The sequence below is a fragment of the Geotrypetes seraphini genome, chromosome 6, assembly GCF_902459505.1.
Source record: "Geotrypetes seraphini chromosome 6, aGeoSer1.1, whole genome shotgun sequence".
NCBI lineage: Eukaryota > Metazoa > Chordata > Amphibia > Gymnophiona > Dermophiidae > Geotrypetes > Geotrypetes seraphini.
The window spans coordinates 239,679,205-239,693,605 of record NC_047089.1 but is presented as its reverse complement, the minus strand read 5'-3'; the positions used below and the strand labels follow the sequence as shown (position 1 = coordinate 239,693,605).

Below are 14,401 nucleotides of genomic sequence, written 5' to 3'. Positions count from 1 at the left end.
AAGTTTTCTTGCATTTGTTACAAAGCAGTTTTCGGGATGCTACCAGATTACCTTGCCTCTCAGTTTTCTTTGAACTATTCTAATAAGAGTACACGTAGAATAAATCTATTTAATTACCCTACTCTAAAGTCATGTCAATATAAGAATTTTTTTGACAGAATTTTATCATTCCAGGCCACTAAACTGAATATATGGCTTGGAAAACCTATACTTGAGGCGACTTCTTATCTTGATTTTAGAAAATCACTAAAGACACGCCTGTTTGACATGTTTACATTTTAGTTGTGATACTGTTTTAACTTCTTCTTGCTTTTTAATTGATGTATTCTTTTTTATCGACTGTGTTATTATAGACTTTATATACATTGACTGTATGTATCTTTTCTGTTGTGAACAGCTTTGAACTTTTGGTATAGCGGTATACAATGAAATAAATTATTATTATTATTATTAAATACTGTACATGTTATTTATATTCAGCCAGGGTAGTGGTGACACCAAGAGGTTGATTGTTGAGAGAGGCAGTGTTTGATGGGTGAGAAGGGGCCAGCATCGGTAATTAGGTTCATCCACTTTTCAATGCCGCGACTCACCTCAGTGCAGAAAAACAGAAGTTCTGTCTGTGTTGTTTTAGAGAGCTCTCTGCTACGATATATGAGCAACGAGAAAATACCTCAGGAAGATTATATGCAACCGAGGAACAACAAGAAAGAAACCGGGAAGAAATCAAAGAAAAAAGGGGAGAAGAATAAAAGTCCAAGCCATTACGCCTTGGGAGTGGGCGTGGACATGGACGTAATGCGGCAGGATGTGGTGAGCTCGTCCGTTACAGACACTGGACTATACCATGTGAGTACAAACACCAGAACCTACTGGGTTAAATGGGGATTTTGAGTAGGCGAATGTCTGGTCAATGATGATCTGTTAGATCTTGAAAACTCATGTTCTGTAATGCCATTTTTTTTTTGCTCCTACAAAACGTATCACAGGCTGCAAGGATTTTGGCTTTCACTTGGGCAATATCACCACTAGACTACTGTTGTAGCAGGTCAAACTTTGCCCCTGCATGCACAGCCGGCTTTAGGGGTGCCAACCAGGGCAATTGCACACACCTCCATGCCTAGGGTTATGAGATTTTCCAAACGGAAAATCCGGACCAATGCCCCCGCCCCCAAGCCTGCCCTGTTCTGGCCAGCCACACCCTGTTATGCCCCCAGGCCACCCCCATCCCTGCCCCCCTGACCTGCACAAGCAATGAGCAATGTCGGACAGCATTCCCGCATGCGCAGGTGTGACGCAATCACGACGCGTTGCATCGTTGCCAGAAGCTTTTCAAAACCCGGACAAAATGCCAGGTTTTGAAAAGCCAGACATCTGGTAACCATACCCATGCCACAAAGGGCCCTGAGCCTACATGAAACAGAAGGACTCATCCTACAGGCAGCTTTGAAGCCTCCTCCCCAGTTTCTGTCCCAAACCCTTGTGTGTCTAACACCAACCCTGCCGACATGGACTTTAATTAATGCAGTAAGGCACAGAGAGCCGTGCTCACAAGCAGAAACCCCTTTGTTACAAACTGAAGTCTTACCGACATGATCCTTGAACAGTATTTTTCTGGAATAGTCAGATTCTATAGCAGGTTTAACCTAATACTTCTGGTCTTTGAGATCTCCATATTTTCAGCCTCTCTAATTTCTTTATTAACTCCATAAATTTGGATGCATTTCTAATAAGAATTTAATTCATTTAACTCGCATTAAAGTCATCCATGCACATTAATTACATGGCCGGATGTTGAGCATTGCACAGTCATTTGATTTTTAATAAATTTGGAAGAGCTCTTTTTAACATCTCAATTGCTAATTAAATGCTTATTAGAGATGCTTATTTCTTGAGTGGCCATTTTTTTCATGCATGGAACAGTCTCCCAGAAGAGGTGGTGGAGACAGAGACTGTGTCTGAATTCAAGAGGGCCTGGGATAGGCACGTGGGATCTCTCGGAGAGAGAAAGAGATAATAGTTACTGCAGATGGGCAGACTAGAAGAGCCATTTGACCTTTATCTGCCATCATGTTTCTATCTAGAGAATCCTGTTGAAAGAACTGCTCCAATAGGGCTGGGAATGTTGTAAACTGTGAAAATGAAGATGGATGAAGTGGAGAGGAGAGAGGGGGCAGATGCTGGAAGGAAGTGGAGAGGACAGAGGGGCAGATGCTGGATGGAAGAAGAGAGAGAGGGTAAACACTGGATGGATGGAGGAAGAGAAGAGGCAGTTGCTGGATGGAAGGGGGAGAGAGGGCAAATGCTGGGTGGAACAGGGGATAAAGAAAAAGGACAGGTGCTGGATAAAAGAAGGAAAAGAGAGTGAATATGCTGTATGGGAGAGGGAGGTGGGAGGTTAGAGTTAGTGAGAGACTGGGGAATAAGATGAAGTGAAATAGGAGAGCCAGGATGAGTGAAAGAGAGGGCAAGCTGTAGGTAGACACTGTAAAAGAGGGAAATTGAGGACTGAATGGTAAGAAAGAATTAAATCTGGGCTGAGATAAAAAATAAATTGAAGAAAGTTGAAAGGAAAAGGAGGAAAGAAAATTGACAAATGGACAGGAAATCCTGACAAGACAAGGAAAGCAGAAACCAGAGACTGGGACCAACACAACTGAAAAAAGTAAATGGCCAGACAAGAAAGGTGGAAAAAGAATTTTATTTTTAAATTTAAGATAAAGTAATGTGGTATCTATGTTAATAAACATTAAGAAATAGAAATGGAAATACACTTCTCCCTCCGTAATCGCAGTTTCAGCATTCGCGGTTTCGATTATTCATGGTTTTTAGCTTGCTGGCTCCTCCCCCCAAATTACATCAGCTTGCATAGAGAAATCACTAATTCTAAGCGTTTACAGAGAAAATCGCTGATTCCCAGCACTTTCTTCACCGTGTTTTGCCTCTCCTTCAGGAACAGGCCAGGTGTCCCACCATAGAAAACAGCGAATAACATATGAAAAAGTTATTTGTGGTTTTTCTGTATTTGCGGTTCTGTTAATCCCCTATCACGGCGAATACGGAGGGGGAAGTGTAGATGTTATCTTCTATTGGATTAGTACCATATTGACTAACTTTCAGAGACCAAAACCCGCTTCCTCAGGTCAGGACCATAAAAGCAATATACTTCCTGATCTGGGGAAAGAGATTTCAGCCTCTGAAAGCTAATTGAAAAAAAATATATTTAGTCCAATAAAATGATATCATATTTTCCAATTTTTTTGTTTTATTTTCATTTGTAAATTTGCAAATTTAGTGGTTGGAATGTGTCAGATTTTGAGATTTATATTTGCCATCTTTGTATTTTGCAGAGTAAAGGGGGACAGGCATTGCTTTTTCTTTCCCTGGTGAATTTTTTATTTCTATTTTTAAGTTGTGGTTACTTATTCTGTGCTGGATGAGGATCTGTGTTTTGTGTGTGAGAAGGAGCTATGATTTTCTGTTGTCCCTGACGGCATGATCGATCTGTTTTAATCTTGTTTCTCTAGTTTTCCAATAGGTTTATTGATGTTCTAGTGTTCACTTGTTTATGGTATTGTATTTTCCTAAGTAGGTGCTTGTTGTGTGACCTGCGGAAGTTACCGCTATCATGGTATATAACATAACATAACATAACTTTATTTTTCTATACCGCCTTAATCAAAAGAATTCTAGACGGTTTCCACAAAAGAGAAAAAACTGGACAATCAGTGAAATTCAAAATAGTAAAAAATGAATACAATCTATTGTATTAAAAAAGACATTAAAAATTTAAAATTAATGGAATAAAATTAATTATGTTAAGAATGAAAGCACAGATTAAGAGATAAATTTGTCAAATAATATTACCTTGATTTCTTTTCTAAAAGCGCCATAGGACAGCATGGCTCCACTGATATAATTACCCAACCAGGACTGTTGTATGTTGACTGTATGTTGACTGTTGTATGTTGGAATTACTCTATAGATCCTGAGTGACATTTGAGTGGTTTTTTTTATTACAATCAAGGTATGGAAAATTTGAGCTACAAAGAACGCCTCAGAAAACTGGGACTGTTCACCCTCGAGAAGAGAAGATTGTGAGGGGATTTGATAGAGACTTTTAAAATATTAAAAGGATTTGATAAAATAGACCAGGAAACAGCATTACTAACATTTTTGGAGGTGACACGGACACGGGGTCATAGCCTGAAATTGAGTGGCAGCAGGTTCAGGACAAATGTTAGGAAGTTCTGCTTCACACTTGGAATGCTCTCCCGGAGGAGGTTGTGGCGGAGACTACTGTTCCGAATTTCAAGTGCAAGTTGGATGCACATCTTCTTGAAAATCATATTGAGGGATACGAGAAAACCGGGTCTCCTAAAAGGTGTACTTAAAAGGGCCGCCGCGTGCGCGGATCGCCGGACAAGATGGACCTCGGTCTGATCCAGTGAAGGCATTTCTTATGTTCTTATCATAATATGCCTTGTATTAGATTTGGGGTTTTGATTTAAACCTCCACTTGTCTCAGTGATGAGCTATTGAGGTTAAAAGCGACCATAAAATAATTTACATATCAATATTTTTAGAAGGTTGCCAAATGGCCGCCAGGCTTCAGCTTCTCTAACCTCTAGTTTGCTAATGAGTTACCAAACGGAGAACAGCAAGCTGAGAACCAGGGAAGCTAGGGTTCAGATCCCACTGATGCTCCTTGAGATCTTGGACAAGTCACGTAGACCTCCATGGCCTCAGAAAACTTAGGGGTCCTTTTATTAACCCTTTCAGGACCATAAGGATCGTAGGCCACTTTTTGTGGTTTTGACGACATTTTTATGGTAAAAAGGGCTTGCAGATGCCAAAAAATTGATTTTTTTTGTGAAATATCATTATTTTTTTTTTAAAAAATCAAACTTCTGGCTTATGGACAGTGTGGCAAGTGAATCTTCTCGTCAATCTGGCAACGACGCGAATGAATGAATGTCGGAACCAGTTTGTTTACATAAAGGCAGTATCATATGGAATCCGTACATATCAAATTTAGAACTGTAGACTATCCCAATCAAAATTTATAGGATTTTAAAGTTATGGGACAAATATGTCCCTTGGTCCTGAAAGGGTTAAGGCGTGCTAAAAACTAAGACGCCCATAGACTATAACAATACAGAAATCTTTTGCAGTTATGAGAAACCTAAGACAAGTCCGAAAATTCTTTGAAAGAACACAATTCCAGCTCATAGTTCAATCCCTAATCCTAGGTCTACTGGATTACTGCAACATCCTCTACCTCCCCTGCCCTGCAACAATGACTAAACTACAGACAATCCAAAATACAGCTCTAAGACTCATCTACTCATTGGGGAAACACGACCATATTACAGAAACATACATCACCTCACACTGGCTACCAGTTCAAGAAAGAATACTATTTAAATTCTACTGCATGATATTTAAGGGCTCCTATTATCAAGCTGCAATAGGGGTTTAACGCACAGAATACCGCAGGTTAAACCGCCTGCCGCGCTAATCGCTAACACCTCCATTAACGAGGCATTAGTATTTTGGCTTGCCGCAGGGGTGAAATGTCCAACGCGCTAACCCCTGTAGCGCACCTTGAGGAGCTCTAAATCTTTAAATGGAGACGGCCCAACCTACCTGAACGACCGCCTAATCCAAACAACGTCAACCAGACATCGAAAAATACACACCCTATTCACACACCCGCCAATCAAAGAAATCAAACTCAAGCAGCAAAACTAGATAACCAAATCTCCAACCTACTGATAACCACCCCAGACTACAAGATGTTCGGAAAAGAAATAAAAATGATACTCTTCAAGAAATCCCTGAAACAGTCTTAACATCGCAATTACCTCCCTTCCTCCCACCTACTTCCTACCTCACAGATACTACCTGTCCTCCTCTAGAAATCACCAATGATCTTCCATTGTAGCCCAACCGTTTATAACTCTTTTGGAATCCGCCTTGAACCGCAAGATAATGGCGGAATAGAAATCTCTAATGCAATGTAATAATGGATGCCTTAGCATTTAGCGCATGCTAGGGGCTCCGTTTACAAAGGTCTGCGCTAGGGTTTTTTAGCGCACGCACAAAATTACCGTGCGATATAGTGCGCGGCAGCTGAAAATCTACCGCCTCCTAAAAAGGAAGTGGCAGTGGCTAGCGCGCTCGGGAATTGAATGCTCACTAGTGCACGTGTTAAGGCCCTAGCGCACCTTTGTAAAAGGAGCCCTAAATCAGCGTGCCTTAATAAAAGGACCCCTTAAATATAAGCCCTCCAGGGACATGAAAATACCTATTGTACTAGAACAGGGATCTCAAAGTCCCTCCTTGAGGGCCGCAATCCAGTCGGGTTTTCAGGATTTCCCCAATGAATATGCATAGAAAGCAGTGCATGCACATAGATCTCATGCACATTCATTGGGGAAATCCTGAAAACCCGACTGGATTGCGGCCCTCAAGGAGGGACTTTGAGACCCCTGTACTAGAACGAACTACAGTAAGTATTTTCATGTCCCATCAGTAACAGAAGTACTTGGGGAAGCAGCTTGTAAGGTCCGCCCAAAGTTAATCTAAATGGAGATTAAGTCAATTAAATGAAGGAAAAGAATCTCAGAAATGCCACTCCATGGATCATAATGATATTATCCACATAGGGAATTGTGGCGTGGATATCTTTCATAGATCCAAAAACCTTCATATATTAAAAAGACTTAATTCGTCAAATTTTTATTATTTTTTAAATTATTACTCAGACCTTTGTCATAAATACCAATATAATTTAGTTATATAGAAAATTTTTCTGTTTTATCTTACTTTCTTTCTATTTTGCTTAACGACTCATTCGTGTTATCAAATCTTCCTCAAGTGTGCACAAATGGCACAAGCACTGTTTTTAAAGATTACAACCAGCATTAATAGTTGTTAAACAGGAAAAGCACTTATCTTTTAGCTTTTGGATCTATGAAAGATATCCACGCCACAATTCCCTATATGGATAATATCATTATGATCCATGAAGTGGCATTTCTGAGATTCCTGTCCTTCATTTAATTGACGTAATCTCCATTTTGATTAACTTTGGGCAGACCTTATTAATTTGGTTAATCTGTTTCATTTTTTGGACTGTTTTGACGGAAGCAGCTTGTAGACAGGGCAGGATTAATTCGTCGAGGGCCCCTAGGCACACAAGTACACTGGGCCCCCCTTCCCCGCCCCACCCCACCATGCGCCCAGGCGGAAACAGGAAGCTGCGTCAGAGGGAAGCTTTGGGCCAGCAGCACCGCTTACACAGTTACAGTTCCCGTTGCCTTTCTTACCCGCGTTGCTTGCTTATCTTACTTTCCGTCGATGGGGGGGGGGGAGCCGTGTTGCCGATCGGGGGGGGCGCATTTCCGATCGATGCTGGAGGGGCCCATTGCCGTTTGGAAAAAACAATGTTGTTGCCCTCCTTCATCAGGCCTCCCTGACCATTTCGGGCCCTAGGCACGTGCCTAGTTGGCCTATTGGTTAATCCTGTCCTGCTTGTAGACAGTGAAGGAGTTCTTCTCTGCTGTGTTCAAAAGAGCTCCGACTAGCCCCCCGCCCCCCCCCCCTTTTTTTTTTTTTTTAAAGAGTGGTGCTTATACAGAGGGAGCAGTGTTAAACATGTTCGGGTCCTTTTTACTAAGGTGCGGTAGCCAATTTAGCGCGTCCATAGACTATAATGGGTGCGTTAGCGTTTAGCGCGCACTAAATCGATTAGCGAGCCTTTGTAAAAGAGGGGGTTAGTATCTGAGTAAAAGTAGCTATAAACTACAGGTGAACACGTAGGGAACGTATGCATAGTTTATGGATTTCTTTCCAACTTCTGTGTGTGTGAGTGCGCTCACACGTGTCTGTAGTATGTGTGTGTGTCTATGACCTCGCATGGTAAGGTAACAGAAAAGTTGGGCTCATGTCAACTCAGTCCTTTGCTCGCAAAGAAACCTTTTTGCTCACATCATCTCAGTCCTTAGAAGGAACGTTGCCAGGGACCTCCAGGTCCAAGGTAGTCCAGATTATGAAATAGTCTGGACTACCTTGGACTTCCTTTAAAAAAAAAAATTGTGTTGGATTTATTTTTATCATTTCTTGTGCTCTTTAGCTCAACTTTGAAAGTAATTTTAGAAAAACAATACAGATTTTGAGGAGGTGTTCTACAGTCTGATGTCACCCCTTCTGTTGCTTGATAAGCATTCCAATCTCCAGTTGCTTAGTAAGAGCCAGCGTGGAAATAGACGATAATTGGCGACCCATTGTAGCATCTAGTACTTTTGTGTTAAATTCAGAAAGCAACAAAAGATAAGGTCTAAGAAATATCAGGATTGGTCAAGCCTGGACATACTGGTAGGGTCGGGGATGCCATCCCTCTAGAGCAGGGATGTCAAAGTCCCTCCTCGAGGGCCGTAATCCAGTCGGGTTTTCAGGATTTCCCCAATGAATATGCATTGAAAGCAGTGCAGGCACATAGATCTCATGCATATTCATTGGGGAAATCCTGAAAACCCGACTGGATTCCAGCTCTCGAGAACCGGAGTTGCCCATCCCCTGCGTCTAGTCCAGGGATCTCAACGACCCTCCTTGAGGGCCGGAATCCAGTCGGGTTTTCAGGATTTCCCCAATGAATATGCATTGAAAGCAGTGCAGGCATATAGATCTCATGCATATTCATTGGGGAAATCCTGAAAACCCGACTGGATTCCGGCCCTCGAGGACCGACTTTGACACCTGTGCTCTAGAGCAATGGTCTCAAACTCAAACCCTTTGCAGGGCCACATTTTGGATTTGCAGGTACTTGGAAGGCCGCAGAAAAAATAGTGAATGTCTTATTAAAGAATTGACAACTTTGCATGAGGTAAAACTTGTTATAGTTTATAAATCTTTCCTTAATTAATTAATTAATTCAATTTTCTATACTGTTCTCCCAGGGGAGCTCAGACCGGTTTACGTTAATTTATTCAGGTACTCAAGCATTTTTGTAGACAGTTTTACACTTTCTGCATGTTGCACTGCTTTCAGCTGTGTATAGCTGAAATGATCAGAAGCAATTAAGGAAAGATTTATAAACTATAAAGAGTTTTACCTCATGCAAAATTGTGATTTAGATTCTAAAGTATCAACTGCGAGAGACGAGATTTTGGTGTAGTCCTCTAGGTTTTTTTGTAGAGGGGAGAATCAATATCCGATTTGTGCCTGGAAAATTTGTGCCTTAAGTGTCCGGTGGTCGCGTCCGCATCCATCTTCAGCTCTCACCTCTTCCAGTGCTGGACACAACCGCCATCTTACATCAAGCAGTCACCGCCAGGAGAGGTGCCGAATTTCACGAGATTACGTACACACGCACAAGCTGCACTGCCTCCAATGGTTACCTTATGTTCTGGAACGTTGCCCACCTCACTGCTGTAACCTCATGCAAGCGCTTTCCTGCGTCTGTATGCGATTGTCCTCTCTACTCCACCTCACAAACGCGCTTGCAGATGGGCAACGTTCCAGAACAATGGTAACATACTGAGGGCCTCAAAATAGCACCTGGCGGGCCGCGTGCGACCCATGGGCCGTGAATTTGAGACCACTGCCCTAGAGAATTCTACCACAGATGACAACTGCCTAGTTTGCATAATGGCTAAAACAGCCCTGGATGAGACATACAAGGTGAACTGGAGATTTTCCAGCAGCGGCAATTCTTTTTTTTTTTTTTAATTCGGATTTTATATAAGCGGTTTTTACAATCAGGTACTCAAGCATTTTCCCTATCTGTCCCGGTGGGCTCACAATCTATCTAACGTATCTTAATATAAGAACACAAGATTTGCCGCTGCTGGGTCAGACCAGTGATCCATCATGCCCAGCAGTCCGCTCACGCGGTGGCCCTTAGGTAAAAGACCAGTGCCCTATTTGAGTCTAGCCTTCTTTGCGTATGTTCTGTTCCAGTAGGAACTTATCCAACCTTGTCTTGAATCCCTGAAGGGTGCTTTCCCCTATAACAGCCTCCGGAAGAGCATTCCAGATTTCTACCACTCTCTGGGTGAAGAAGAACTTCCTTACGTTTGTATGGAATCTATCCCCTTTTAACTTTAGCGAGTGCCCTCTCGTTCTCTTCACGTCGGAGAGGGTGAACAATCTCTCTTTCTCTACTAAGTCAATTCCATTCAATATCTTGATTGTTTTGATCATGTCCCCTCTCAGTCTCCTCTTTTCAAGGGAAAAGAGGCCCAGTTTCTCTAGCCTCTCATTGTACGGCAACTCCCCCATTTCCTTAACCATTTTTGTCGCTCTTCTCTGGATCCTTTCGAGTAGTACTATGTCCTTTTTCATGTACGGCGACCAGTATTCCAGTTGAGGGCGTACCATGGCCCAGTATAACAGCATTGCATTACATTACATTGCATTAGTGATTTCTATTCCGCCTTTACCTTGCGGTTCAAGGCGGATTGCATAAGAATTGTTATGATATTAAGAAGTACATATTGTTAAGGTAATAAGAAGTTCTTAAGGAATAGTTTGAACATTTTCTAATTTGCTAAAAAGTAGATAGTATTGTAGGAGGAGTTTGGGGCATGTCTGGTTGTGTTATATTGGTTTTATGTATTTTTTGAAGAGTAGGGTTTTTGTTTCTTTTTTGAAGGTTTTGTAGTCTGTGGTCGAGATCAGCAGATTGGTGAGTTGTCTATCCAGTTTCGCTGCTCTGGTGGCCAGTAGGTTGTCATACAGTTTTCTTCGTTTGACATTTTTGGTTGGCGGGTGAGTGAATATTGTGTGGGTTCTCCTGTGTCTGGTTGAGGTAGATTGAATCAGTCGATTGTTCCAGTAGATTGGGCTGTCTCCGTTTATAGCTTTAAATAGTAGGCAGTGGAACTTGAAGTGAACTCTGGCCTGTATTGGTAGCCAGTGTGAGTCGTGGTATGCCTCCATGATGTGGTCGTATTTTTTCAGCGAATAGATGAGTCTTAGGGTTGTGTTTTGTATGGTTTGTAGTTGTTTTATCGTGGTTGCAGGGCAGGGGAGATATAGTATGTTGCAGTAGTCTATTAGGCCTAGGATTAGTGATTGAACCACGAGTTGGAATTGTTTTCTATCGAAGAATTTTCAGACTTGTCTTAGGTTTCTCATAGTGGCGAATGATGTTTTTATTATTTTGTTGATTTGTGGTTGCATGGTACAGCCTCTGTCTATCAGCACTCCGAGGAGTTTTAGCTTGGGTTGAATGGAGTATGAGATAGAGTTAATTACTAGGTTAGTCAAGGTTGGAGTTTTGCTGTTTTCTAGGAGGATGAAGTTTGTTTTGTCAGGGTTAAGCTTTAGTTTGTGTTCTTTCATCCATGTTGCTACTGCTTCGAGTGTTCTTTGTATTGTGCCCAGTGTTCCCTCTAAGCTGCGCTGGCGTGCGCTGGCGCACAAAATATTACATCCAGCGCACAAGTTTCACGTCACAGCGCACGGCGGGCAGGGCGGCGAGAGGAGAATCGGGCGAGTTGGCTCATAACTTGCTGGCGCCCGATATTTTTAGCGCACAGCGAAAAAAATTTTGCTCACAACACCCGCCCGCTTAGAGGGAGCACTGATTGTGCCTACCATGGAGGGAGCTGGTTGGTCGAAGGGGGGGAGTATGGTGATGTCATCTGCGTAACTATAGGAGTTAATGCCTAGTTTGTCTAGGTAAGAGCTTAGGGAGGCAATGTATAGGTTGAAGAGTGTGGGAGACAGAGGTGATCCTTGGGGTACTCCACATGGGTTGGACCATGGTTCTGATTTTTCTTTGTTTGTTTTGACTCTATAAGTTCTGGATTGTAGGAATCATTTAAACCAGGTTAGTACCTTGCCTGTAATTCCTATTGAATCTAGTGTTTGTAAAAGGATGTCATGGTCTACTAGATCAAAGGCTGCAGAGAGGTCTAGTTGTATGATCAGCATTTCTTGCCTGTGTTGAGGTGTTGTCTCGCGATGTCCATAAGTGTTCCTAGTGGAGTCTCAGTGATGTAGTTGGTTCTGAATCCAGACTGTGTGGGGTGGAGTAAGTTGTGGTTTTCTAGGTATAAGTTTAGGGCTTTAGCTACGAGGCCTTCCATTAGCTTGACGTAAAGTGGGATTGAGGCTATGGGTCTGTAGTTGGATGGTTGGTCTGTTGCTCCTTTGGGGTCTTTTAGGATTGGAGTTATAATGATTTTGCTGAGGTCTTGTGGGAACTGGCCATCTGTGAGTAAAGTTTGTATCCATTGTAGGAGCAGAGTGCGGAATAGCGTACTGGAGGTTTTCAATAGGTATGGGGGGCAGTGGTTAAGGTCACAGACTGCATGACTGTATTTGTTATATAGTTTGTTGAAGTCTGACCATTGTATAGGTGAGAAGTGGGACCAGGTTCTGTCTGCTGCTACTGAATCTTTCTCTGTGGGGGGAGTTATGATCTCTTCTAGGTGAGTAGGTGTTCCATTAAAAGTGGCTCTGATATTTGCGATCTTGTTTTTGAAGAATGTGGCTAAGAGAGTGGCTGAGGGGGAGGGGGAGTTGTTATTGGTCAGATATGGTGTGGTGTCTGTGAGTTCTTTTAGTAACTGGAATAGCTTTTTGTGTCTTGTGATCCTTCTCCTATTTGCTTTGTGTAGTATGTCTTTCTTTTTTCTTTCAGCTTTTGTTTGTATTTTTGGTGTAGTATTCTCCATGCTGTTTTTGTGGAATCTTGGCTACTTTTTCTCCATTTTCTTTCTAGTTGTCTGCATTGCCTTTTGAGTTTGAGTAGTTCGTTGTCGAACCATTTGTCTGATTTTCTGTGGATTCTAGTTTTGGATTGTTCTGGGGCTAGCTCATTTAGGGTTGTTGTACTTACATGGCTCCATTGTGAGATGAAGTCTTTGGGGTTGTAGTCTTGGATTATGGTGTCTGTTTTTGTCCAGAATTTGGTGGGGTCGATGTAGTGATGTGAGTTGTAAGTTATTTTTTGTGTAATTGGTTTGCTTTTGTTTTTGGTCCAGTTGATTTTGAAGGAGTACATATAATGATCAGACCAGAGGGAACAGTACCAGTATCTGTTTGATGTGTGGATTTCTGGTTGAGTGGGCTGTTGGGACATGTAGGCAATGTCGAGTTGGTGTCCTTTTTCTTGTATGTTAGGGCCTCGAGGTATGATAGTAAGTTTTTAACTTGTTTTTGAGATTGGTTTTCGAGGTGGAGGTTGAGGTTTCCTAGAATTAAATTGTAGGTTGTCGTTAGTGAGTTTCGGTATATGAAATCTTCGAAGGTTGGTTTTGCTGTGTTCCAGTTTCCTAGAGTTATGTAGCAGAGCATGAGTGATGAGCTTGAAAGTTGACAGGCTAGTAGATCCATGTATGGGGCGATTGTTTTGTCTTGTATTTTTAGGTCTAAGGAGGTTTTGGCTATTATGGCGATACCTCCTCCTCGTTTTTTTTCTCTGCAGACCACTATTATTTTGTATCCCTTTGGGCAGACTTCCGTTATTCTGGGGTCTGAATCAGAAGTAAGCCAAGTTTCTGTGAGGAAAAGGCAATCTATATTTTCTTCTTCTATCCAGTTTTTTATGTGTTCTGTCTTGGGGCTTACGGCTCTGATGTTCACATATGCACATGTGAAAGTGGTGTAGTCTGTTTGTGTGATTTGGGTAAATGAGTGATCTTTGGTGAGGTTGTGTTTTGGTCTTGTAAGGGTTTGTCGGTCTCCTTGTAGTTTGTGTGGTGGGTTGGTAAGTGTGGGTCTGATAGTTTGTGTTTCTATCTATTGTGAGCCGTCTGGTTGGGTGGGTAAGTCCGTTAGTTGGTATTGGGGAGATGATGTTTGCTGTTGCCTTCCAGTTGGTTAGGAGCAGTGTAATCAGTAGGATAACTTGAGGATATTTTTGTGGTGTGGTTTTCATTGTGGCGCAGAGAGTGGTAGGTGTTGTAGTTGAGGGAAGTGGTGGGGAAGTTCTTTTCCTTCCTTGGCTTGTTGAGAGTTGTTTTCTGTTGAAAGAGCAGGTATTTTGTGGTGTTGTGGATGGATAGTGTTGGGTGAAGCTTTGTATGGGCTGGTTAGGCGGACTTGAGAGGGTAGTGGTTTGGTCACTTTGCAAAGGCGTACGCGCCCAATCAGTGGCACGTCGTTAGGCGCTGATCCTTTTTTTTTTTTTTTTTGCTCAGCGGTGGAAAATTGGGGAAAGGGGCAGAGTGTGTTCCCACGCCTTCGGGTTCCTTCCTGCTGCTCCCAGTTCAGGTGGGGTAAGTTGACGGGGCTGCCCTGAGGAGATCTTTGCTGTAGGCAGTAGTGCCGCAAGGGCCGTTGGGGGGGGCGGAGTTCATCTCCCACGCCTGCCCCAACTCCTTCTCTTGCGGCAGCGTCGGCAGTTGGAGTCAGCTGGGCAGCTCCCAAGAACAGTGGAGCT

General features: G+C 42.5%; 1 protein-coding gene across 6 annotated transcripts in view; it reads left to right on the top strand.

Annotated features, from left to right (window-relative positions):
* CNKSR2 (connector enhancer of kinase suppressor of Ras 2) overlaps nucleotides 1-14,401 on the top strand; it is a 546,461-nt gene that overhangs the window by 366,023 nt on the left and 166,037 nt on the right. For all 6 annotated transcript variants that reach the window (XM_033948517.1, XM_033948514.1, XM_033948515.1 and 3 more), the window contains one exon: nucleotides 635-849. In XM_033948517.1, coding sequence (XP_033804408.1) covers nucleotides 635-849 — 215 coding nt within the window. The remainder of the gene's footprint in view (nucleotides 1-634; nucleotides 850-14,401) is intronic.